Source organism: Podarcis cretensis, assembly GCF_951804945.1.
Source record: "Podarcis cretensis genome assembly, chromosome: 17".
Lineage (NCBI taxonomy): Eukaryota > Metazoa > Chordata > Lepidosauria > Squamata > Lacertidae > Podarcis > Podarcis cretensis.
In genome coordinates this window covers 37,726,403-37,753,758 of record NC_137187.1, presented here as the reverse complement: position 1 = coordinate 37,753,758, position 27,356 = coordinate 37,726,403, and the positions used below count along the sequence as shown (strand labels likewise).

The 27,356-nt window shown below is 47.9% G+C and overlaps 1 protein-coding gene and 1 long non-coding RNA gene across 3 annotated transcripts in view; one reads left to right on the top strand and one right to left on the bottom strand.

Moving 5' to 3' along the window:
* Positions 1-23,135, bottom strand: part of KCND1 (potassium voltage-gated channel subfamily D member 1) — a 74,706-nt gene extending 51,571 nt beyond the window's left edge. Inside the window, exons 1-2 of one of the 2 annotated variants that reach the window (XM_079960050.1) lie at positions 23,044-23,135; positions 19,257-21,053 (exon numbers count right to left, since the gene is read on the bottom strand). In XM_079960050.1, the coding sequence (XP_079816176.1) occupies positions 19,257-20,371 (1,115 nt within the window). In that variant the 5' untranslated portion in view covers positions 20,372-21,053; positions 23,044-23,135. Of the gene's footprint in view, positions 1-19,256; positions 21,054-22,123; positions 22,341-23,043 lie in introns of those variants that run through there. The other variant, XM_079960049.1, reaches the window with a different exon arrangement.
* Positions 1-27,356, top strand: part of LOC307206799 — a 335,840-nt gene that overhangs the window by 147,018 nt on the left and 161,466 nt on the right. The gene's annotated exons all lie outside the window — the stretch shown is intronic.

The following is a 27,356-nucleotide window of genomic DNA, read 5'->3' as shown; positions in this document are numbered from 1 at the left end:
ACCAACATTCAGTACTGTTTGCACCTGCGAAAGGTCTGGGGTGAACATGCTGTTTCATTTCCAGTCACTGTGTGTCCTGTAGTTTCCTGCTGAAATCCTGCAACTGAAATTCTGTAATCCCTAAAAGAAGGTAGGTTAAATAGGTATCTGTAAACGATTTCACCTGCCCTAACGCTAGCAAGGCACTGTTTGTTAAATATTTGTGAAGAGCATTTTTCTGCTTTGGTAAAAGTTCTGGATCAGAATGCAAGTGGCGTCTGTTCTAAAATGTGGATTTATTCCACTGACTCCCTAGCTGCTTGCATCAGTGCTGAACATGGTAGGCTTCCTAGCATCATAAAACTGTAAGATTGGAACATTAGCTCTTATATTCTTTATATTTGTAAAGGCTGATGATTTCCCCCAAATGTTGTGGATTTCAGTAGTAGATTCTGTAGTAGGTTTCAGTAGTGTCTCTGTTGAGATGCCTTACAAATAGCGATATCGATAATGGCTCACCCTTCTCAGAAGGCATCTCAGTTTCTGTAATGTTAATTGGTGCTTTCAGTTCTCTGATGAGCATAGCTTTGTTCCGTGTAATGCAATTATCTTTCCCAAGAATTCGGTTTCACTTTGATGCAAAATACACTTGTTTGTTTGTTTGTTTGTTTAGGTGAAGCCCAGATTAAAAAATCAAATTGAAGGTAATGCGTGCATTTGTCATGGTCTTCCACTGATGTGCAATGCATTAAGGCTAAGTTGGGTTAGAATTAAAAATGTGAAATGCTTCTAATTGTTGTAGGAAAATTATGTTCTTTGCTTTAATCCAGTGTAAATATATAAAAATGTAGTCAAAAGAGATAAAACCGCAAAGCCGATACAATAACAAATTGACTTCTCTTTTCAGGTCAAAACCTAATAAAAGTCCTCATGAAGCCAATAAATAACAGTGACATTTGTCAAAGACCAGTAGTCAACATGGATAAAATTGCAAGATGATATAGTAACAATTTGACTTGTCTATTTAGGTCAAAGCCTGATCAAAATCCTTATATGTCCAAAGACGGCAACAAAAATTGTCAAAGTCCATATGTATTTCAACCCAATTGATCTTCTTCAGCAGTCAGAATAAAAATATAATCTGCAACTGGGTCACAGAGTTCATCCACTAGGTTAGTCTGTCTTGTGAAATGGCCAGCAATATAACTCACAACCCTAAGATTATTATGCATAAGTGGTATTAGCTAACACAAGAAGTTTTATTGTTTTGGTAACTGTTCCCAGTCTTTTGGGCATCTCCCAAAACTTAATTATCTGACTATGCGTCCTGAGTCCTAGTGTCTTCAAAGCCCATGACACCTTTGGTAAAGGCTGTTCTCCAACTGGAGTGCTCTTAGGCCAGTGTTTCCCAGTTGTCAGTGTTTATACTACATTTTTAAAGATTTGCCTTGAGACAGTCTTTAAACCTCTTTTGTTGACCACCAGCATTACACTTTCCATTTTTAAGTTTGGAATAGAGTACAGTGGTACCTCTGGTTAAGTACTTAATTCGTTCCGGAGGTCTGTTCTTAACCTGAAACTGTTCTTAACCTGAAGCACCACTTTAGCTAATGGGGCCTCCTGCTGCCGCTGCGCCGCCGGAGCATGATTTCTGTTCTTATCCTGAAGCAAAGTTCTTAACCTGAAGCACTATTTCTGGGTTGGTGGAGTCTGTAACCTGAAGCGTATGTAACCCAAGGTACCACTGTAGTTGCTTTGGAAGACGATCGTCAGGCATCCGCACAACACGACCAGTCCAACGAAATTGATGTTGAAGATTCATTGCTTCAACACTGGTGATCTTTGCTTCTTCCAGTACACTGATATTAGTTCGCCTGTCTTCCCAAGTGATGTGTAAAATTTTTCGGAGACACCGTTGATGGAATCTTTTGAGGAGTTGGAGATGGCGTTTATAAGTGGTCCATGTTTCACAAACATATAGTAAGGTTGGTAGTACAATAGCTTTGTAAACAAGCATTTTGGTTTCCCTGCGAATGTCCCGGTCCTCAAACACTCTGCACTTCAATTGGGAGAAAGCTGCATTCGCAGAGCTCAGGTGATGCTGGATTTCGGCATCAGTGTTGGCCCTTGTGGAAAGATAACTGCCTAGGTAGGAGAAGTGATCAACATTTTCCAACGTTACACCACTGAGTTGGATTTGTGGTGCTGCAGAGGAGTTATATTGTACTTATTGGTGCAGCACTTTGGTTTTTTGGATGTTGAGTGATAGGCCAAGCTTTTCGTAAGCTTCTGCAAAGGTATTTAGGATGGTTTGGAGGTCATCCTCTGAACGTGCGAACACTACGTTATCATCAGCATACTGAAACTCTATGATGGAAGTTACAGTAACCTTACTCTTTGCTTTCAGCCTGCTCAGATTGAAGAGCTTACTATCTGTTCGATATATGATTTCTACTCCGGTGAGGAGTTTGCCTTCAATGAAGTGTAGGATCATGGCAATGAAAATAATGAATAGAGTTGGGGCAATAACACAACCCTGTTTAACACCAGATCCCACTGTGAATGGTTCACTTTGAGAGCCATTGTTATCTGCGATTGTTGCTGTCATATTATCATGGAGGAGCCAAATGATGTTTACAAATTTATCTGAGCAGCCAATTTTCAGAAGGACAGTCCACAGGGCATTATGATTTACAGTGTCGAAAGCCTTAGTCAGGTCACTAAACGCCATATACAGGGGTTGGTTTTGCTCTCTGCATTTTTCTTGAAGCTGTCGAGCAGTGAAAATCATCTCCACTGTCCACCTAGAAGGCCAAAAACCATTTTGGGATTCAGGAAGGGTCACCTCGGATATTGTTAAGAGACAGTTTGCTAAGATCCTTACAATAATTTTGTGGACCACAGCTAATAGAGAGATGCCTTGATAGTTTCCACAATCAGTTCTGTCACCTTTTTTAAAGAGATTGATAATTTTGGCATCTCTAAAGTCTGCTGGGATCTTTTCTCTTTCCCAGATTTTTCAATGAGCTTGTGAAGTTGTTGTGTAAGTTCAATTCCGCCCACTTTGAAGATTTCAGCAGGTGGGGTGGTTCCACCATCCTCTATACATCACCTCTGAAATAACTGCGACATCAGCTGCTGAACATGTTTTGAAATTAATGGCTGTCCCACAAATAGGCTTGTTCCCCAACTATGGAGGCTGTGAAAACTTGGCTGTGATCACTTCTTGCACCATCTGGGGAGTGGGCTACTTTTTCTAGGCCTCCTTTTGTCCTGCTTTTGCAGAGATCTGAGGAGGAAGTGACTTTTTACCCTTTCCAAAACGGCTTCTTTAAGTCCTTGCCTCCTCCAAGTCACTCTCCAGTTGTCTTTGCTCCCTGATCAGGATTTCAATGAACTCAGATTGCCTTGCCCATCTCAATGGCTTTGTGAAAGGTTAAGACCTCTATTAGCTTGCAATTCTTTGCCTAGAATTCCAAGCACCAATTTATCTCTCAGGCACTCACCAGGTTTATCTGCAAACCCACGGGTCTCAGCTTGTTCACACAAGGCAAATGGATCGGTTTCAGAAACCAAAAATTTTTCTTGGGGATGAAATGGGCATCACATTGGACCAGAACACTCTGATTGTTGTACTTTTGTGGCCCTCTTTGGTAAAGATTGGTGCTGCTCACTTTTTTCCCTTGTAGCATAAAGGGGCAAACTTATTTACAACACTTCTCCCTCCTTGTAGAACTTTGTGGCTTGCCAAAATCAGCAAATCTTTTTTCTAGACAAGCCACGCTGCGGGATTATTCAAGCTGGTAGCTTCTGATGCAATGTCATTTTCTTCACTGACAGCACACCATGGAAGGTAAAGACCAGGAACTGGAGCTGGCCTACCCTTCTGCAAGCAGCAGCAGTAGCAGAGGATAAGGACATCATATAAAACCATCTCTGCTAGATCAGGCCAAAAGTCCATCTAGTCATAGAATCATAGAATTGTAAAGTTGGAAGGGACACAAGGGGCATCTAGCTTAGCTAAAGCATCTATGAGAGATGGCCAACCAACCTCTGCTTAAAAACCTCCAAGGAAGGAGAGCTCACAGCCTCCTGAGGGCGACTGTTCCACCATCAAACAGCTCGTACAGTCAGAAAGTTCTTCCTGATGCTTAGATGGAATCTCCTTTCTTGTAACTAGTCCAACCCCCTGGAATGCAGGAATCTCAACTAGATCATACTTGACAGATGGCCATCCAACCTCTGCTTGAAAGAAGAGTCCTGCACCTCCCAAGGGAGTCTATTCCACTGTTCAACAGCTCTTACTGCCCAAAAGTTCTTCTTGGTAGTTAGTAGGAATCTACATTCTTGTAACTTGAATCTATTGGTTCCACTCTCCAGAGCAGGAGAAAACATCACCTCCTGGCAAATAGAAGGGGAAGAAATGGAGGCAGTGAGAGATTTTACTTTCTTGGGCTCCATGATCACTGCAGATGGTGACGGCAGCCATGAAATTAAAAGACGCCTGCTTCTTGGGAGAAAAGTGATGACATACCTAGACAGCATCTTAAAAAGTAGAGATGTCACCTTGCCAACAAAGGTCCGTATAGTTAAAGCTATGGTTTTCCCATTAGTGATGTATGGAAGTGAGAGCTGGACCATAAAGAAGGCTGATCGCCGAAGAATTGATGCTTGTGAATTATGGTGCTGGAGGAGACTCTTGAGAGTCCCATGGACTGCAAGGAGATCAAATGTATCCATTCTTAAGGAAATCAGCCCTGAGTGCTCACTGGAAGGACAGATCCTGAAGCCGAGGCTCCAAGACTTTGTCCTCCTCATGAGAAGAGAAGACTCCCTGGAAAAGACCCTGATGTTGGGAAAGATGGAGGGCACAAGGAGAAGGGGATGGCAGAGGACGAGATGGTTGGACAGTGTTCTCGAAGCTACCAGCATGAGTTTGACCAAACTGCGGGAGGCAGTGGAAGACAGGAGTGCCTGGTGTGCTCTGGTCCATGGGGTCACGAAGAGTCGGACATGACTAAACGACTAAACAACAACAACCACTTTCTTGTAACTTGAATCCATTAGTTCCACCCTCCAGAGCAGGAGAAAACAAACTTGCTCCATCTTCTATGTGGCAGCCCTTGAGATATTGGAAGGTTGCTATCATATCTCCTCTCAATCTCCTCTTTTCCAGGTTAAACATACCCAGCTCCTTCAATCTTTCCTCATAAGGCTTGGTTTCCAGACCCTTGGTCATCTTGGTTGGCCTCCTCTGCATACCTTCCAGCTTGTCATTACCCTTCTTAAATTGTGGTGCCCAGAATTGGACACAGTATTCCAGGTGAGGTCTGACCAAGGCAGAATACAGTGCGACTATTACTTCCCTTGATCTGGTCGCTATACTTCTGTTGATGCTGCCTACAACAGCATTAGCTTTTTTTTGCTGCTGTATCACACTGTTGACTCATGCTAAGCTTGTGGTCCACCAAGACCCCTAGATTCATTTCACATGTACTGCTAGTAAGCCAGGTGTCACCCATATTACATTTGTGCATCTGGTTCTTCCTCCCTAAGTGCAGAATCTTACATTTATCCCTATTGAAATTTATTTTGTTAGCTTGGGCCCAGTTCACCAATCTGTTAAGGTCATTTTGAATCCTGATTCTGTTTTCTGTGGCATTAGCTACCCCTCCCAGTTTGGTGTCATCTGCAAATTTGATGAACATCGCCTCAATTCCTTAATCCAAGTCATTTATAAAGACATTGAACAACAAGGCGCCCAGGACCTTGTGGCACCCCACTTGTCACTTTTCCCCAGGAAGATGAGTAACCATCAATGAATACTCTTTGGGTTTGGGAAGTCAACCAGCTAGAAATCCACCTAACAGTTACCTCGTTCAACCCACAATTCACCAGCTCCCTTGCACTCCCTCCCACTCAAAAGCCTTCCTGAAATCAAGATATAGCATCCTGATCTCACAATGGCCAACCAGATCCCTACAGGAAGCCTGCAAGCACAACTTGAGTCCTCATTTGCAGTCCCCAGCAGCCATTACTCAGAGGTATTCTGCCTCCAACTATGGAGACAGAACAGAGACATCACGGTTCTTAGCCATCGATAGCCCTCTCCTCCTTGAATTTCTCCAGTCTTCTCTTAAAGCCAGTCAAGTTGGTGACCAACACTATTTCTTGTGGGAGTGAATTCTGTAGTTTTGCTGTGCACCACGCAAAGAAGGACTTCATTTTGCCCATCTGGAATCTCTCAACATCCAGAGTACTTTTGTTCGGCAAAGTGATAGCAGAGAGATGGGGACGCACCCATTGTTGGAATTCTTATGTTCCCAGACACCATTCGCTACACTGAGTCCATATAGACTAGCCTTTCCTCAATCTGTGGGTCCCCAGATGTTGTTGAACTACAACTCCCATCAGCCCTAGCTAGCAAAGCCAGAGCTCAGGGATGATGGGAGTTGTAGTCCAACAACATCTGGGGACCCACAGATTAAGAACGGCTGATAAAGACAATGGGTAGGCAAACTAAGGCCCGGGGGCCAGATCGGGCCCAATCGCCTTCTAAATCCGGCCCACAGACTGTCCGGGAATCCGTGTGTTTTTACATGACTGGAATGTGCATTTTTATTTAAAAGGCATCTCTGGGTTATTTGTGGGGCATAGGAATTCGTTCATTCCCCCCCCAAAAAATGCAGTATAGTCTGGCCCCCCACAAGGTCTGAGGGACAGTGGACCAGCCCCCTGCTGAAAAAGTTTTCTGATCCCTGATATAGACTCTGCTTAACCCAAGCCCCTCCCCATAGTGCAGTGATAAAATACATGTATGACAGCATGTCAAGGGGCACCAGAAAAGTCCCAGTATTTGCAGTCCCAGTGTCAACGCCAAGAAATATTTCTGCCTGAGGAGCCCCAAGAGAGCTGGGTTGAGACCTGAGAGTACTGGATCATGATGAACTACCAGTTTGGCTCACTGTAAGGCGGCAACTTATGCAAAACTGGAGAGTCCTGCCTTGATCCTTGGTGCCTCCACAACCTGGCAGCTAGCACAGCATTCACAAGATGACAGGGTTAATGATTCAGCAAATCCCATCAGCCTCAGGGTAGCCAAAGGGCAGGGTAAAGGGAACTGAGCTCTTTCTACTAGGTCTGCTGCTGCTACCTTCCCCTCACTCCCAAACCACAAACCCCATTGATTTCTGCTCGGAGAGTAAGAATTCCCTCCTTCATACGTGCCCATGCCTCTTCACAATTAGACAACAGCACTCTCTTGACCTTAATATGTGTCTTCATACATCAAAAAGCACATATTCCCAATAGCAGCGCATCACTTAGCAATGCTATTAAATTCACTGCTATCCACACGACTCCAAAGATGGTGTACGAAACATAACAAAAACAGCTGAAAATGTACGAAATAGTTAAATAATAAAAAAAATAGCAGAAGTCAAGCTTATAATACAATACGAAATGGACCCCATGGCAGAGATCCATTATGAAATCCTATTGGATTAATTTCTAAACAGGGCTCAGATCTGCCCCAGAGTCAGAGCTGTATGTGCCATGATTCTGCTTGAATTCAGAAAAGCCACAAAATGTGGCTCTAGGCACACAGTTCAGCTTCCTGAATCTCAGAAGCCAAACAGGTGCCTGGATAAAATGCTTTAGTGCTTCACAGTGCTCCAAGTTTCCCATGACTAGCTGGAGCAGAATATATTATACGCAAACGAAGAATTTTTTTTATTTTTTTTGCAAATGTACTTAGTGTGAATAATTTTAATGTTTGTTTTGAATAAATTTTATTCGGGTTTACAGATAAAAAGACAAAACTTAATATCAAATAAATATTCTTTTTTTGTTGAAACTAAAACTTTGATCTAAATACAATAAACACATAAATAGAAGGGGTGGGGAGAAAGGAATAAAGAAAGAGAAAGAGAGAAATGAAGAAAAAGAAAAGAGGTTAAAAGAGAGAGAAAAATAAAATTCAGAAGGTAAGGGACTTCCAGTTCTTCATCTGTCGCTATTATATATATAATTATATATGTTGCGCATATATATATATATATATATATATATATATAAAATTTGTATGTGTATACACACACACACACACACACACACACACACACACACACACAAATTCACTTCACTTACTCCAATATAACACCCATAAAGCCACTTTCTATAAACAAACATTATCTTCAATCTTCAAATCCAAATGTCATTATTTCTTTTTCTTTTCCACGCAAAAAGTCTATTTCCAATCTTTAACCATTGTTAACCATGACTTTCCTCTGATTAAACATGTCAGTTTTGCCATCTCAGCTAAGTCTTCTGTTGTTGGCAATAATGGGTCCTTCCATCTTTGTGCATATCAAAGTCTCGCAGCCGTAATCATGTATTGTAACAAAGTTCCATAGTCCTTTTCTAACTGTATATCCATAAGTCCCAGCAGGAAGAGTAGCGTGAATAATTTTACACAGAACACAGATTCCTGCTTTCTCTGGTGCACAATTTGGATGATCCTGCTACAGAATATTTATTTCTTTAGTGTGGCTTACACACAACCTGGAAAACAGTAAGATCTTCAGATCTGGAAGCCTTCCACAATAGATAAGATTGGCTGTAGTTTGGGGTACTGAAGGGAATGCACCCTGTACCTCGGCCAAAATGTTCCCTGCCTCATTTTTCGTTTGTGTCCTAGCAGTGGAAAGAGATACTGGGGTTGATGAACCCCATTTCAAACTGCATTCTATCCTTAGAAGAGATTTCACCAAAGCCAAACCTCAACATTTTGTTTTTTAAATAATATTTATTATGATTTTGGAAATTACAAAAAGAAAAAAGAAAATTTGAACATACAAAAACAGAAACAAAAACAAAAACACTACACAAAACATTAAATTAACAAAACAAAACAAAAACAATTAAAAACACTTCCAATATTTTCAAATCTTAACTTTCATACACTTGTTTCATTGACTTCCTCAACGCCTCCCTTTTTGTATTCCACTTCAATTAACTATTTCAGCAAGTCCTTTCCATCTTCATCTATTTTCTATCTTAAAGTTAATTTTAACATATTATAGCCTAGTTTTTTTTCCCTTTTAATGCATTAACAATCTATCTATACCTAGTTCCTTCTAACATTTCTGCCAAAGCTATATAGCTTCATTCCACCTTTTTTCTAACATTCATTAATTTTACAATATTTCCATAAATAATCGTTAAACTTTTTCCAGTCTTCTTCCACCGACTCTTCTCCCTGGTCTCGGATTCTGCCAGTCATTTCCACCAGTTCCATATAGTCCATCAACTTCATCTGCCATTCTTCCCGGGTGGGTAAATCTTGTGTCTTCCAATACTTCGCGATGAGTAATCTTGCTGCTGTTGTTGCATACATAAAAAATGTTCTGTCCTTCTTTGGCACCAATTGGCCGACCATGCCCAGGAGAAAGGCCTCTGGTTTCTTCAGAAAGGTATATTTAAATACCTTTTTCATTTCATTATAGATCATCTCCCAGAAAGTCTTAATCCTTGGGCATGTCCACCAAAGGTGAAAGAATGTACCTTCGGTCTCTTTACATTTCCAACATTTATTATCGGGCCAAACCTCGACATTTTGAAGAATGGATTTGGTGTTTAGAAGCAAGTCTTATCCTGATAGTCAGCTCTGTCTCAGGCCCGCCGACTTTTTCTTTTTCTTTCTTTCTTTCTTTCTTTCTTTCTTTCTTTCTTTCTTTCTTTCTTTCCACATGGGCTTTTGTGGCATTTTGGTATGTGTTGCATTTTATAGTTTTAATGCATTCTCAGGCCTACGTTCCACTCAAATGCTGGGAAACGCACTTCTACCGGCGGGCAGTTGCCAACTTTTGATTTGAAAATTGCTGCCTCCCTAACCAGAGCCAGTGCAGGCTAAGGCCTGGCAGAATGGAGCTGTGGAAGAATCTGCAAGGTTGAGGTGGAACCCCGGACAAAAGCCAGGACTTCTGGGCACAGTGGCGAAGTTCTGCCTTCACTTGCCAGAGGCAGTATGCCTTTAAATGCCAGTCGCTGTTGCACTTGGGTCCTGTCCGCCAGCTTCTCATGAGCATCTGGTAGGCCACTGTGAGAGCAAGATGCTGTATGTGCCTTTTGTGGGATGTGAAACACAAGAGCAGTCAAGTACAACATTCCTAGAGAGAACATGTTTACACATGGGGAGGAATGTTTGTCCAGCCAGCAGGTAAATTTCTGTTTCCTTCTGGGCTGGGACAGACTTCCTCTGCATGTGACTAGAGGTGGGTGTGGCCTCACCTGTGCGGGTAATGACAAAAGCACAGAGCAGGGCAGCCATCTCTCTCTCTCTCTCTCTCTCCTTTGACTACATGCATCAAAGAAGCAACATCTGCTTAGCCAAAGATGCCCTCCAGCCAAGAGAGGACAAAGGGACTGTCTCCTTATGAGATAGTTTCTAGGTATATGTTACTTTTCCAAACTAAGTCTGCCTTCTGGGATCCTATTGTGAACAGAATGATGTGTGAGTAAACCTTTTTATACTTTTATAGAAGACTGTGTCATGTCTTATCTTTTATGAAGGAATAAGGGGGAAATACCAGAACAGTTATTATAGAGGCTTTAGCGAGCCTGAGCAAACGCATCCACTGCAGGTTTAAAAGGGGGAATGTTACTCAGCTAATTTGTGAACTTGCTAATACAAGTTGGAAAGGCTATTATCAGACAATATATCCTCTCCTGCATCTCTGAACATTCCCACACCTTTGACCAGATCCAGCAGGCCTATTATTATGTTCTTATTTTCTTAAAAACTAGACTTGTTATGGGCGGGAAAAGTCTCCTAGCTTCTAAAGGCCACTGCTACCCCCTCCCCAAACCTGGTTACCTGTCTGAACACAGATTCGATCAATAGAGTTCTTCTTGGACTCCATCTCTGCCCCCCCCCACCTGCCCCATCCCATAGCCTACCTGCCGCCAGCCATTCGCACCCCACTTTGGTCTTCTCCTTGCCCCCCATGCTCTTGCAGCCGACACCCTGCTCTCCAGCAGAAACCCTTTTTTTACATTGCAAGTGTTTGATCAGAATTCCAGTTTCAGTGGCAGCCAGTTCTCTCCTCTCTTCCCAGCTGACCATAAATAATTCAATTCCTACGGACGCTCCTTCACTGCCTGGAAATTTATTTATTTCATTCTCCTCCCTTTGGTTACACATTAAGTGACTTAGCCCATAAAAATAAATTACTCAGCAACAACAATAAAAGCTTGAAATTGCTGACCTGGCTGCATCGGGGTTGGGGGAAGCCCAGGGCTGGAATCACCCCCAGCACAAGAGGCCAAGCGGGCAGTTCCCCTTGAAATCCTCCAGTGAAAATGAAGAATCAAAGGGGTAGGGTACCCTAGAGTGCAGCAGCTGGGGCTGAGGTGCAGCTGTATCTGGAGTGGTGTGGAGGTGCAGGAAGAGACACTTGCATGTTCCCGAATGCCTTTCCTAGAACTTATGCTCAGGATGCCTGTTTGCACAGGACTGCTGCACCAGAGCTGCATTTAATTCATTCTGCCATGCATGGAGAGCTTTTGCTAAGTCCTTGGAACCAGTTAGCTGGGCGGGTGTGAGGACGAGAAAACTGAGTGAATGCTGGTCTACTAGGTGGTAAAGGTAAAGGTAAAGGTACCCCTGCCCGTACGGGCCAGTCTTGACAGACTCTGGGGTTGTGCGCCCATCTCACTTAAGAGGCCAGGGGCCAGCGCTGTCCGGAGACACTTCCGGGTCACGTGGCCAGCGTGACATCGCTGCTCTGGCGAGCCAGAGCCAGAGCCGCACACGGAAACGCCGTTTACCTTCCCGCTGGTAAGCGGTCCCTATTTATCTACTTGCACCCGGAGGTGCTTTCGAACTGCTAGGTTGGCAGGCGCTGGGACCGAGCAGCGGGAGCGCACCCCGCCGCAGGGATTCGAACCGCCGACCTTTCGATCGGCAAGCCCTAGGCGCTGAGGCTTTAACCCACAGCGCCTACTAGGTGGTAGAGAAGCCTAAAGCAGGGGGAGGGAAGCTTTGGTCCTCCAGTTGCTGAACTACATCTCCCATCAGCTACTGGGGCTAATAGTCTAGGCTGATGGGAGTTGTAGTCCACCAACGCCCAGAGGGCGAAAGGCTCCCTGAGAAGCAACATAGCAAGGGGGGGCAAAGGACACAGTGAAGGGGAAGTGGAGGAGGCGGGAAATGGAGAAGGTGCCAATGAAAGGAGGGTGCCTTTAAAGCAGAATGAGGAACCAGTTGCCATTGGACTGCAACTCCTATCATCCCTGACTATTGGCTGTGCTGGCTGGGGCTGATGGGAGCTGGAGTCCGACAATATGTGGGTGGGCCACAGGTTCCAAAACTCTAGGACTTATCATCTCAGGGACAAGAGAGGCCCTATGCTGTTGGCAGGATGGTGCAGAGGCAGCAGAGATGCTGTATGGTTAAGGAATTCTGTCCAGGAGTCAGTAAAGTGAAGGCAGGGTACTGAAAAGCAGAGATCTGTCTGTAGAAGCTACCTGTAATGAAGGCAGAAGGCATGGAGAAAGTAAAGACTTGGGCAGGTCTGGGGAACGCTGGACCCTCCAGATGTTGCTGAACTACAATTCCCACAATTCCTGCCTATTGGCCATGCTTGCTAGGGCTGATGGGGGTTGTAGATTAATAACATCTGGAGGTTCCCCGCACGAAGGGCCTAGGGATTTAAAAAATAAAAATAAAAAGGCTCTCTGATATTAGTGTGAAGGAATTGGACAGCCTGTGTCTGTTGCAAACTTAGGAGACAAAGAGTTGCCTCTTTAGATCCTGAGAGGAGTTCTGTCCATTTAAGAGGCAAGTAGAAAGGAAGACTTCTGCTCAGTGTGGCTTCTACCTACAACAGCACTGTGACTTGATAACTAGTTAGACAGCGAGGCCGAGAGATAGCGGGTAAGTTTTACGCATTGATTTGAAAGAACCAGCCAACTGCAGCAAACATGCGTGCTTTGTTTTTTCTGTTACCTTTATACCCCACTTTTCCTTCAAGGAGCTCAAGTTGGCATGCATGGTTCCCCCCATCTCCATTTTATCCTCACAACAACCCTGTGAGGTAGGTTAGGCTGAGAAATGGTGATTGGCCCAAGGTCACCTAGTAAACTTCACAGCTGAGTCAAGATTTGAATCTCACCTCCCAGGTACCAGTCCACACACACACACACACACACACAGAGAGAGAGAGAGAGAGAGAGAGAGAGAGAGAGAGAGAGAGAGAATTTGTATTAAAATATGAAGTAATTCACTGTTACAGATGGAGGGAGTTCAATTGTATTACAGATGGAGGCAATGAAATTGGACTTGCCCAAAGAACTTTCTTTATGTACGCCACAACAGCAGCAAGAATACTTATCGCAAAGTATTGGAAGACACAAGATCTACCCACTCTGGAAGAATGGCAGATGAAAGTAATTGACTATATGGAGTTGGCAGAAATGACTGGCAGAATCCGGGACCAGGGAGAAGAGTTGGTGGAAGAAGACTGGAAGAAATTTAAAGATTATCTGCAGAAATATTGCAAAATTATTGGAAGTTAAAATGATGTTGGACTGAAACGAAGTGGTTTTAGCAACAAGGTTAAAATGAATCTGTAAAAATAGATTGATAACAGATGAAAATATAAAGTTATAATGTGTTAAGATATTGGATTAAGATTAAAAACAAAGAGGGAAAGGATTTGCTGAACTAAATAATGTGAATTGGAATACAGAAAAGGGAGGTGTGAGGGAGTCAGGGAAATAAGTAAAGGAAGTATAAGACAAAGAAAAGATGGATTTATTTTTAAGTGTTTTTCTTTTTCCTTTTGTATTTTGTATTTTGAAATTTTTCCTGTGTATCTTTGTATTTCTTTTATCTTGTTATTTTGCTTTACTAACCTTCTTTGTTTTGTAAAACCTTAATAAATATATTAAAAAAAAAAAAAGAAATTGGACTTGCCCAAGACTTTTCTACCAGTCATGGCTTCCTCCAAAGCATCCTGTTAGCCGCCATTTGTTCAGGGTGCTGACCTCAAAGGCCCATAACAAATAACAGCTCCCGGGATTCTCCGTGACTCAGGTGATACCAGAGTGCTTTGAACGTACAACTCCATGACTGCGTTGGCTTTTGACTCCAGATCTTCGGGTTTTTGTGAGGTACAACAACTAGTGCCCTAGGCCATGCCAGCCCTACTGCAAGGCACTCCACAGGAGGTAGAACTGAGATGGGGCTGGTCGCTGTGAGGGGCTTCCTGTGAAGCAAAGGGTACAGGAAGGGCAGGGCAGGTGGTGGCCTCACGGATGAGGAATCGGGAATTGCCACTGTTAGACCAAAGGAGCTGCAGGGCCCACGGTGGTTGTCGTGGCGATGGTGAGCCCGTGTTAATATTCTGACCGCTTAAGGTAAAGGTAAAGGGACCCCTGACCGTTAGGTCCAGTCATGACCGACTCTGGGGTTGCGGCGCTCATCTCGCTTTATTGGCCGAGGGAGCCGGCGTACAGCTTCCGGGTCATGTGGCCAGCATGACTAAGCGGCTTCTGGCGAACCAGAGCAGCGCACGGAAATGCCGTTTACCTTCCCGCCGGAGCGGTACCTATTTATCTACTTGCACTTCATGCTTTCGAACTGCTAGGTTGGCAGGAGCAGGGACCGAGCAATGGGAGCTCACCCCGTCGTGGGGATTCGAATTGCCGACCTTCTGATCAGCAAGTCCTAGGCTCTGTGGTTTAACCCACTGCGCCAGGGTATCAGACTGCTAAAGGCCAGTCTGCACTCACCCAGCATAAAGGGGAAGCGATGCAGGAGCGCAAGATGGAGAAGAGCCAGCAAAGATTGCAGTGAGACACAAAAGAGACTTTATTCAGAGCGGAGGGGGGTGGGTTGTGGAAGAGGATGCCCAAGACATCTGCCTTTGTGGCTCAATTCCAGTGCGGGGTGTTAGGGGGGGTTGGAAGTGGCCAGGGCACCTTTAGGCCCCTCTTTTTTGTGGAAAAAGGACATCAGCAGAAGCAGAAGCCGCTGTTCGTTAATGCGCTTCAGGGTGTATTGCACAGGCAGCTCATCAATGCTGGGAACTGGGGTGGTGGTTTGCAGACAGCGGGTGCCTCGCTGGCACACGCACAGGCGAGTTATTAAAACTTAATTGAGCGGATGGGAACAAGGCAGCTAATTAAAGCTTCCCAATAATGGGAACTGCTGGGTTTCAGGAGAGGAGAGAAGGGGCAGGAACCAGGGCTCCCAAGGTTCGATATACCTCAGCTCTGAGGGCTGGGAGAGGATGAGAAAGGGCTCAGGAATTGTGGCATGGATTTATTGAGGATTGTAGTTCTCAGCAGAGGCCTAGTGGGGGCTGGGGAAGGGGGGAGCCAAGAGTTCTTGCTAGCTCAGCTGCTGACATTGGGGAAATGTTATAGCAACCAGTGGATTCTCATTAAGTTTGGACAGGGCAATGTGTGAAAGAAAGATGATTCCTTTTTCCATCCTAACCGGTTACCACCTGTTTATCGCCTGCTCCTCTGCCGTGAGCTCCCATCAATCCTGACCCAGAGCCCCAGCCTTTAATCTGGATTTCCAAACCAAGCCTCAGTTTGTCCCAGCTCTGCAGGAACTGGTTTCCCTTCACTGGCTTGAAATGTGCAGAAAATACCACTGCAGAGGAATGCTGGTTCATTGGGGAGGGGATCATACTCCAGAGCGTCTCTGAACAAGCGTGCTCCTTCTGCCCTATAGCCCTATAGCCTTATTACTGGCTGTCCTATTACCTCACTGAACCGCAGCCTCCCCTTTGGGGTGCAGAAGATCGGAAGTCACCTCCAATGGCTTCCTCAGCTCATCCATCATCCAGACTCTCTCAGCCTCAAGCAGAGCAGCAGTTCCAATTGGTAGGATAATAAATAGCCCCCTCCCACCCGTCCAGCGATCTGGGAAATTGCTCATTCATTCATTCATTCATTTATTCATTCATTCCCTGATCGGAAGCAGGCCAGAAAACATTCACAGAGGCCAGGTGGTACCCCGCAAATTCCTTATCTTGTCGCTTCCCTCCCTGCGACGACGAATTCTATGCCATAACCTAGCCTGGTCCTTGCATCTGTTTGGAACAGCAGAGCTTATCCTTGGCACATGCGAAAAGTATCTCCGAGCATGTGCAAAGTGCCTGGAAAAGCAGGGGTTGCATCTAGATGTGGGGGGTGGCAGCAAGGCCGGAGGAGGCTGCGACTTGCACCTAGTGGGATGGGTAGCAAGATCTGCCCGTGTGTGGCATGTCTGGTATGGCAGTTGATGGACAGGGAAGTGGGATCTAGCCACCAGCTAGAGCTCAGGCCAGGCAGTACCATCTGCTGCATTATAACTTTATAGCACTTTTGGTAAAGCAGAGGCACCCCACTTTATTTTTTCATATGGCATGGGCACTGAGAGAAGTTGCATTTTACTCCTTTGCCTGGAAACTCTGAGAAAGAGGTCAGAACCCATGACACAACACTCGCAGACCCAGGAACCCTAGATGGGCAAGCACTATGTCTCAGCTGCCAGACCTGTCTATCAGTTCAGATCCCATTCCTCTCTGATTTGTAGACAGGACCCTGCTCCCCTCCAAATGTGGTGGGCTTCAGCTCCCACCACCCCCAGTTGACACATCCAGTGGTCAGGGATAGTTCAGCATCACCTGGAGGTTTCCCCAGCTCTGCCTTATGGATTCCTTTTTCTCACAGTCAAGATCCACCTCTACTCCTTCCTTCAAGCAGCACTGAGATGCTCCCAAGGCAGTTGTGCATAGTGGTTAGAGTGTCGCCATCAAGCTCACTCTGAGCCAGGGGCACTTCCTTCAGCAAAAACCTACCTCACAGGGTTGTTGTAAAGATAAAATGGGGGAGTGGGTAACCCCTGTGCTCCCCTCTCTTGGAGTTTCTCAAAGGAAGGGTGAAAAGTGAAACAAATTGCCAGGCCTCCTGCAGTCTCAGTGCACTGTTATAATCTCTCCCAGATGGAAGCTGGTGGGTTTTAAATCTCACCAACTTTGATTCAACACTGAACCCCTGACACCTCCCAATAACAATAAAACATCCTCGTTCAGTTGGGAACCCACTTGCAGGCCATGCAGAAATAGACGGCGCCAGTGATGGATGCTTCATTAATATATGGGGTACAAGAAAGCCCTTTGTTAATCACCCTGGGTTGCAGAGCCTCCAAAAACACTGTCTGCAAAACTAGCACACAAAACATTCCAAATAATTCCCTCCACAGAAACACACATTGCATTCATCCCTTGCGAGCACAATTCAAAGTGTTGGTGCTGACCTTTAAAGCCCTAAATGGCCTTGGGTCCAGTATATCTGAAGGAGCGTCTCCTCCCCCATCGTTCTGCCCGGACACTGAGGTCCAGCTCCGAGGGCCTTCTGGCGGTTCCCTCACTGCGAGAGGCCAAGTTACAGGGAACCAGGCAGAGGGCCTTCTCGGTGGTGGCGCCCTCCCTGTGGAGCGCCCTCCCACCAGATGCCAAAGCGATAAACAACTACCTGACATTCAGAAGACATCTGAAGGCAGCCCTGTTCAGGGAAGTTTTTAATATGTGACATTTTAGTGTATTTTTCATCTTTGTTGGAAGCCGCCCAGAGTGGCTGGGGAAACCCAGCCAGATGGGCGGGGTACAAATAATAAATTATTATTATTATTATCATTATTATTATTATTATTGCTGCTTCCTCCGGTCCTTCTGTTGCCCCTTCGGGCTCTCTAAACTCTTTGGGGCAGGGACTTGTCTTTTACTGAAGGTACACTGATGGCACGATATTAATAGTCCTCATCCTTTTTTTTTGGTAGCCTCGGGGAGGAGGCTAATGCAGCCCCAACAGAGCCCTGAAATAAACTGGAAAGTGAAACATTATGTAGAAATCTGATGAGACACCAGATTTTCTACTCTTGTTCTGATGTCATGGAAGATATCCAGCAGAGTCCAGACAAAAAGTGAGGCAGTCAATTGGCCCAGGAAAGTCAACTGGCCCTGGATACGGCCAACATTCTGAAATGCCAGAATTCCAATACTGTACCAGTTTCTGAGGATCAGACATGCACCACGCACACAACTACAAACACCCAAATCAGTATTTGATTTTCCCGCAGGAAGGGAACCATGCTAAAATGAATATATCCAAATTCAGGATTCCAGCGTGAAATCTGAACAGGGAATACCAGTGCTACAAAACAGCACAGCAACCGCTTGCAGTCCAAGCATGCCAGAAAACCGTAGGGGAAAGGGAGGGTATGAGCATTGCACTGAAGGAAATGTTATTTTGGGAGGGGCATGATAAAGTTCTCACCCATAGTAGACGCAAAAGTGCTTCTCTTTCCTAGGAAAACGCTCCCTACTCCCTGCGTTCCCAGCCCTTTCCCGCAATCTGACTCTTCTTCCCACCCATATTTCTCTTCGCTGCTTCTGCTTCCTTGGCACCAGCAGACCACCCCACCCCTTGCTGGTTCCCTTCTGGGCACCTCCCCATCTTGCACAACACTTTTTGAAGGGCTCCTTGCAAGACAGTGCCACACAGCTACCTGGACCATTCAGGTGTGAGGGGCCATGTTCTTTTCCCCACTTGGGGACTGTCAGAAATCTGGACCGGTTTTCTGGTGTTTTGGTGGCTGAGAGAAAGCTAGGCAGACCCAGTTCACAAAATGCTTGACTTTAATGTCAAAACATTAAAGGAAAGAGAGGTGGCCCACTCCCAGCTGAACAGAACCCTGTTTTCCCAGCATAGCTCTGTGTATGGTCTCCATGCTTATCCACCTCCTAAGCACTTGGAACTTATTTCCAACTTGGAACAAGGGAGATGCCGTCTATGCTGGTACCACCAGAGCAGAACTTCAGGGCTCCACTCAGCGGACTGAGCAGGAGGGCCTCTGAATGCAGCAAGGCTGGTTTACCACACGTCGAGGTAAGGTAAGTAATGCACATCGCCATCTCAAGAGGGGCTTTTCCATAAGGCCAAGAGTCTAAAGTGACTTTAGTGCACCAATGGATTCACTTGTCTCATTGAGGTAACATACCTCTAAGGGAAAGCCCTCAAATCCCATTGTCTGGGACCAGTCTGGGTCAGAGGTGCTTTTGAACAAAGCAAGGGTGCTAGTGGGTGGCACAGCCATCAAGAGGTCCACGTGGGGATTCTGGAAATGAGGTTTCCAGGAGGGCAGAGGAAGAATGTAGTGTTGGTGGGGGACTGAGGCCAAACCTTTGGTGATTATGTCAAGGATGTGCGCAACTCACCCAAGTGTGGTCATGGTGACGATGGTGTACCAGAAGGCAGCAGGGATGCTGGTGAAGTTGGTGGACGCAGTGCCCTTCTCAGCATAGAACATAACGGTGGCAAAGATTATGATGGCCATGGTGAGTGAAAAGAGCAGGAAGCCCAGCTCAGAGGCACAGCTCTTGAGGGTGTATCCCAGGATCCTCAGCCCTTGCGAGTGGCGTGAGAACTTGAAGATACGGAAGACACGGAACACCCTCAGCGTCACGAAGGCCCCGCTGACATTCTCGTTTTCTGGCATCACCAGCCCAATGTAATAGGGCATGATGGCAACCACGTCAATGATGCTCATCACGCTCTTCATGAACTTGAATCGGCTTGGGGCGGCAAAGAGGCGCATGAGATACTCAAAGGTGAAGATGAGGACGCAAGCTGTGTCCATGCAGAAGAAAGCCTTGGGGAAGCGATCTCCACAGGGCAAGTTCTTCTTCCTCCCAGGAGAGGGCCGGCATGGGATGGTCTCCACCACATTGGCAATGACTGACACGGCAATGAAGAACCCAGTCACATAATAGAAGACCAAAGCCATGGTGCTGGTGTGGGGGTTCTCGAACGCTCTCCAGAGCCGCTGGCGGAAGGTGCTGTCTGGTGGCAGGCCAGTGTCATTGGTCATCTCTGCTTCTTCATCCTCAGCGAGGCGCTCGGCATTCTCCTTCTTGCGGTCGCGATATTCCTCCAGGCAGCAGTCGCCGATGAGCTCTGGGATGATGCCGTAGAATGACAGCTCTTCATCGAAGGCCTGTATGCACTCCTGGCGGGGGTAATGGAGTCTGCCAGTGCGGTAGAAGTTGAGGATATGGCGGAACATCTCTGGGTCGCGGTCAAAGAAGTACTCCTTGCTGTCTTCGTCAAAGAAGAATTCCTTCTCTGAGCTGCCCAGCAGGGTATCCGGATAACGGTCCAAGGTGTTCTTCCAAGTTTGGAAGCGTTTCCCGCTGACGTTGACTACCAAGATCTCATCGCTGCGGCGTTTCTTGTCAGCAGGAGGCTTGGGCATGGGCTTCTTGGCCAGTGGGAGCCAGCCCACAGCTGCTGCCCGGGCAAAGGGCAGCCATGTTGCCACCCCTGCAGCCATGTTGTACACAGTTAGTAGACAACAGAACCTTTGCTAAAATGTCTCACCACCCAAACTCAACTGTGCTCTAAGTATCGTCCCAGGAAAAGCTTTTGATAAAGAGGCGTTCTCTGAAAGCCTTCTTGAAAAGGTTTCTTTGCTCAATTATCACCAAGAATCAGTGGAGCAGAGGGCCCCAGCAGAGGCATAGTCATCCAGTCTAGTTCTTGTCTCAGACATCAAAATCCAGGTCTACCCAAGAACGAAGGCTGTTATTCTCCCCAGCACAGTAATAGCCAAGGTCTTTTCAATGGATGTTAGCAAGCCCCATGGACCTAGACGCCTCCCACTCAAACAGCATCCAGGGTTTTTTCCAGGCAAGATGCCTCCTTACTGTTAGTGCTGATAACTTTAGGAGCTGTGGGCAGAGGTCAAAGGAAGGCAATGCAGGTAAGTGTGATCCACGGTCCACAGTCTCTCTGATGTTCAGCCCATGTGGCTCTGTGCATTGTGAACAACAGTGGAAACTCCCCTCTGAAAATCTGCAATGTACGAGTGCTGTATTCCTCTGCTGCTGCTCCACTAATTCTTTCTTCCTGGCAGGAGAGAGAATGTATAGGAAGAGAGAAAGTATTCCTGGTGTGGGAGCAGAGTCAGAGAAGGGGTCTCAGTTGATATGGTCACAGGGGTAGATCACACAATGCTGTGATAATGGAAAAAAGAGAGACAGAGAAGAGAGAGAGAAGTAAAACTATGCGAGAGAAATAATAGTGTTGAAGGCTGCAATTTTTGGACTGAATGCGGCAGTTCTGAAGTTATAAACTAGCCAAGTTTCAAAAGCTGAAAACAAGAAAGGTTTTATGTAAAATATCCATCACAGTAGCTGTTAGGGGATGAGCAACATGAGACCCAGAACCCCTCCTCTGTTTGGGGGCAAGAAATGGGGATCCACAGACTGGGCAGGATGATGGGGTCCAGGATTCCTGTGATGGGATCTAAGAGCAGGGTGGTTACTTGAGATCAGCTACTTCTAAGTAATCTCCCTCCAGTTCTAAGCTGATTTGAGTTGGAGGTTGAGTGGCTGGAGCCAGGGCTAGTTTCATATTGGGAAAGGAGTTTGAAGGGACATTTAAGGAAGAGAGTATGAGAGCAGTTAATAATACTGTGTCAAGGAAGAGAGCAAAGGTTTTGTCAAGAAGGAGTTTGGCAGAGCAGGAATTTGGCAACACAACAAGGAGTTTGGCAACGCAAACTGCAAGGGTGCCTGGAGCGTGAGCAGGGGCTCTCCCTGTGAGCAAGCAGGCAGCCCCAGAGAAAGAGGGTGGAGAAGAAGGGGTTCAGGGTCCGAACAAACTTTCCCATTAACCCTTTGTCTCCTGAAATCTCCGACCCTCAAACCCTTTTCTCTACAATTTGGGTTGGCGAGGGCGGCAGTGAATCTACATCGCTTTGTAGACAGGAGTAAACAACGGGAATTTTTTAAAAAAGAACAACCCCCCCCCTTCCCCAAGATTTGGGGAGCGTGGGATGGAATTTAAGGAAGGGGCAGGCAAATCTCTAGCACAGGGCGTGGAGGGGGGAGGGAGGGGGGGGAGAAATGGGGAGGAGGCAATCAAGGGATGGGGAAGGGCAAATCTGTGGCGGGAAAGGGCCACATTCGGGGGAAAGAGGTGTCCCCGTGGGGAGGTGGGTGGAGAACCCATGGGGCAAGGAGGGCAGAGGGGCACATCCGTGGGGCGACGTGCCGCGGGTCGCTGATCTCCATCCTCTTACCCCCTGGGTGCTGGCTCTGTCCCGGTAGCAGGCAGCGGCGGAGCGTCCGCAAACCCCGGTGCAGGGCCAGGGGTGTCCGGCTGTGGGGTGCCGGGCTGCCCCCCGTGCGTGGGCGAGAGGGCTCCCGTTGCCCCCGACGGCGCCGATCCTCATCGCTCCCCTTGGCTCGCCCGTCTGACTGTGCCGCGCTGCCTCCCTCCCTCCCTCCCGGCGCCGCGTGTGTGTGTGCGTGTGAGTGAGGGTGTGCGCGTGTGTGTGTGCGAGCTGCATTCGGCAGGGAGGGGGCACGAGCGAGCGGTTGGCAGCGGCGAGTGGCTGCATCGCAGGCGGCGGAGGCGCGCACCCCAGGCAGCGAGCGCACCGACCGACTGGGGACCAGCAGCAGACGGAGGCGAAGGAGGGGACGGGAGACGCAGCCTAGGAAGGGGGCTGGGGGGGGGGGCGGCGGGAGGATGGCTGGACAGGAGGAGAGGAAATGGGTGGACCGGCGGGCAGGCAGGTCGAAGTAGGCAGACAGGCTGAAGTTCAACTGGAGAAGGCAGAGAGGAAGGTGAGGAAAGGGGGCTGGGCGGGAGAGAATCGCAACGGGCAGGAGGATGCAGAAAGGATGGAGATGGAGAGATCTCAGCAGGATCGCGGAGACATTCAAGGCTGCAGCCTGGTAGTCGCTGGGCGAGCTAAGGAACAGCTCGGAGAAACGGAATGGCCGGAGCAGCGGAGAGGACGCGAGAAACCCCGGCCAGGAGGGTCGAGAGAGACTTGGGTGGGCGAATCGGAGCCAGAAAAAGCAGATCCACAGCCAGAGCTGGAAACGTGCAGAAAGGGGAGATGGAGATGCGGAAGACGAATGGAGAAAAGGGGGCGCGGGGAGGGCGGAGGAAAGAAGGAGAGCGCAAAAAAAGAACCGCAGGAGAACTAACTTGGGGTCTTGGAGACTCGAGGGGCGAAGGAGAGGAGGCGGCCTCTCCAAGGCGCGAGGCAGCGATGGAGGGACCCAGGCGGCGCCCTTCTCCCAGTGGCGTAGCCTGGGGGTTGCAGGGAGGGGGGGGGCCGCACCGGGCGCAACATCTGGGGGTTAGGGTTAGGGGGCGCAAATCCACGGGTTAGGGGGCGCAAATCCACGGGTTAGGGGGTGCAAATCCACGGGTTAGGGGGCGCAAATCCACGGGTTAGGGGGCGCAAATCCACGGGTTAGGGGGCGCAAATCCACGGGTTAGGGGGCGTAAATTACTTGCCTTGCCCCGGGTGCTGACAACCCACGCTACGCCACTGCCTTCTCCTCCTCCTCCAGCCCTGGCTGCCTCTGCGCCCCTCGCCTCGCCAGACCACGTCCCGCTCTCCCCTCGGCGCGCCCGGGCAGCCGGGATTTCCCCGTGCGCAGCCGAGGCGACTTTTGATCGCGCTCCCGCCGCGCGTCTCCTTTAGGAGCCTCGGCAGGAATTTCAAATTTGGTGCCACTCAGGATTGGGGCGGGGGGGGGAGGAGGAGGGAGGGGGTGTCATCCGCACGCCATGGGGAGGGGGTCAGCTCCTCGTAAGGAGCAGCGGCAAGCCGCCCCTTGGGCCACCCCCCACCCAGCCCCACCTGCCGGCCCCTCCTGCGTCCTTTTCTGCACGGCTTCTCGCTTTAGGAGCAGCCTCCCAGGATCGTCCCGGGAGCGCCTCCTGTGGAAGCCGTGGGTACCACTGCCCTGCGGTACAGAGCCCAGCTCCCTTCTCCTGCAGAGCGGCGGCGTCCCATCCTAATAGAAAAGGCCGTCCGTGGAACGATCAATAATAATAATAATAATAATAATAATTTATACCCCGCCCTCCCCAGCCAAGACCGGGCTCAGGGCAGCTAACAACCGGATATAAAACAATTGATCAAAATACAACTTAAAAAACAGGATCAAAATACAACATTAAAACATTTAAAATGCAGCCTCCTTTCAGTGGAAACTCAAATCAAAAACTTTTTGGGGATAAAAACGTCAAGTCTTCACTAAGGCTGGTCCTACATGGGCCAGAAAAAAGCCAGGGAAGTCCCCAAATAGGAGTTCCATCACAGAAGGAGAAAGGAAAAAATAGAGGGGGAGGGAATCAAATTGGCTCCAAGCCAAAGGCCAGGCTGAACAACTCTGTCTTACAGGTCCTGCAGAAAGAAATCAGATCCTGCAGGGCCCTTGTCTCATGAGACAGAGCCTTCCACCAGGCTGGAGCCAGTGTTGAAAAGGCCCTGGCTCCGGTTGAGGCTAATTTGACTTCTTTAGGGCCCAGGACCACTAGATTCAGCCGGGGAAAGTGGTAACTCACTGGTGCCCACTGGACCCCCCCCCCCCCAGTAGGTGGAGCAGAGCCAAGGAGAGGCAGAGCCCTCTATCCTCCTCCCTTCCGAGTTGCCCCGTGGCTGTATCCCCAAGAAAAATCTGCAGCAGTTGTAATGCCTGCCCCACAACTCTAGGGAGTAGGTGGCTGGCAGGCGGTGCCACCCTCTGGATCAGGCCGCCCTGGGTGCCTCCCCAAGACAGTAACACTTCTTGAGGTGGGCAGGGGGGGGGGTTCCCGTGTTCCTTATCACCGCCCCAAAATCCCCTCCCTGCTCACTGAAAAATAACATGCTAGGGAGAAAGGCTAGCCAGGGGTCAGCAAACTTTTCCAGCAGGGGGCTGGTCCACTGTCCCTCAGACCTAGTGGGGGGCCAGACTATATTTTTTTGGGGGGGGATGAATGAATTCCTTTGCCCCATAAATAATCCAGAGGTGCATTTTAAATACAGTGGTACCTCAGGTTAAGAAGTTAATTCGTTCTGGAGGTCCAGATCTTAACCTGAAACTGTTCTTAACCTGAGGTACAACTTTGGCTAATGGGGCCTCCTGCTGCTGTCACGCGATTTCTGTTCTCATCCTGAAGCAAAGTTCTTAACCTGAGGTACTATTTCTGGGTTAGCAGAGTCTCTAACCTGAAGCATCTGTAACCTGAAGTGTCTGTAACCCAAGGTACCACTGTAAAGGTAAAGGTACCCCTGCCCGTACGGGCCAGTCTTGACAGACTCTGGGGTTGTGCGCCCATCTCACTTAAGAGGCCAGGGGCCAGCGCTGTCCGGAGACACTTCCGGGTCACGTGGCCAGCGTGACATCGCTGCTCTGGCCAGAGCCAGAGCCGCACACGGAAACGCCGTTTACCTTCCCGCTGGTAAGCGGTCCCTATTTATCTACTTGCACCCGGAGGTGCTTTCGAACTGCTAGGTTGGCAGGCGCTGGGACCGAGCAGCGGGAGCGCACCCCGCCGCAGGGATTCGAACCGCCGACCTTTCGATCGGCAAGCCCTAGGCGCTGAGGCTTTAACCCACAGCGCCACCTGCGTCCCATAGGTACCACTGTAGAAGCACACATTCTACTCATGTAAAAACACGCTGATTCCCGGACCGTCTGTAGGCCAGATTGAGAAGGTGATTGGGCCGGATCCAGCCCCCGGGCCTTAGGTTGCCTACCCATGGCCTAGGCAGAACTTCACCCTCTGGGATTCTAGGTTTCGTTTTTGTTTTTTTACGTGCAGTGAGTTTTTATTGCCATGTGTAAGCATCCAGAACATGCAACTTATTCTCTGCCGTCTGAACTGGTACAATCGCGGGGAGAGCCTGGAAGTGTTGTCCTTTGCTTAGAGGCCTGAGGTCATGCCTTTTCTCAACTGGAATTAATAAACAACCTGAATTAACAATAACTAATGCTGAGAGGAATGATGTTCTCTTGTTTATTTGCCCACTGGTTTGGTGGCTATTGTGGTGTGTGGGTGATTTTTAAGTTTTGCTATATTATTGGCTTTATGTTTTTAATTGATGTGCATTTCTCTGACTGAGTGCCTTCTGGCAGAAACAGCTACTCACAAAAAACAATCAGTCGATAATATATCACCATTTATGTACACCAACATCAAGGTGGGGTGGGGAGTGAGACAAGTCCCTTCCCTGAGAAGGTTACAGATGAACTAATTAGTGCCCCCCCCAACTCTAAATCACTAGCAACAATTCCCACACCAGCCTTACACCCACAGCCCAACCCTGGTAGTGGGGTTACCATATTTTTCCTGGTAAGGTGCTTGTTCCTTCGATGGGGGCAAAGCAGAAAATACCGTATTTTTCGCTCTATAAGACGCACCAGACCACAAGACGCACCTTGTTTTTCGAGGAGGAAAACAAGAAAAAAAATATTCTGAATCTCAGAAGCCAGAACAGCAAGAGGGATCGCTGCACAGTGAAAGCAGCAATCCCTCTTGCTGTTCTGGCTTCTGGGATAGCTGCACAGCCTGCATTTGCTCCATAAGATGCACACACATTTCCCCTTACTTTTTAGGAGGGAAAAAGTGAGTCTTATAGAGCAAAAAATACGGTACATACTTTCAGAACATAATAAGAGCCCTACTGGATCAAGCCAAAGGTCCACATTAACCGACGTCCTTTTTTCCAAAGTGGCCAACCAAATGCTTCTGGTAAGCTCACAAGCGGGGACGCAGGTGGCGCTGTGGGTTAAAGCCTCAGCGCCTAGGGCTTGCCGATCGAAAGGTCGGCGGTTCGAATCCCTGTGGTGGGGTGCGCTCCCGCTGCTCGGTCCCAGCGCCTGCCAACCTAGCAGTTCGAAAGCACCTCCGGGTGCAAGTAGATAAATAGGGACCGCTTACCAGCGGGAAGGTAAACGGCGTTTCCGTGTGCAGCTCTGGCTCGCCAGAGCAGCGATGTCACGCTGGCCACGTGACCCGGAAGTGTCTCCGGACAGCGCTGGCTCTGGCCTCTTAAGTGAGATGGGCGCACAACCCCAGAGTCTGTCAAGACTGGCCCGTACGGGCAGGGGTACCTTTACCTTTACCTTTAAGCTCACAAGCAGGACATAAGTGGAAGAACATGCTCCCCATCTGTGAGTCCCACTAACTGGTTTTCAGAGGCATGCAGCAGAGGAAGAACATAGACATAATGGGTAGTTGCCGTTGACTGGCAACCCAGTCAGATGGGCAGCATGCAAATATAATAATAATAATAATAATAATAATAATAATAATAATAATAATAGCAGCCGCCATGAACTTGTCTAATCCTTTGGAAAATCAGCCATGTTGGTGCCCATCACTACGTATTGTGGGAGGGAGTTCCATAGTTTAACTATGTGCTATGTGAAGTAGTAGGGACACGGGTGGCGCTGTGGGTTAAACCACAGAGCCTAGGACTTGCCGATCGGAAGGTCGGCAGTTCGAATCCCCGCGAC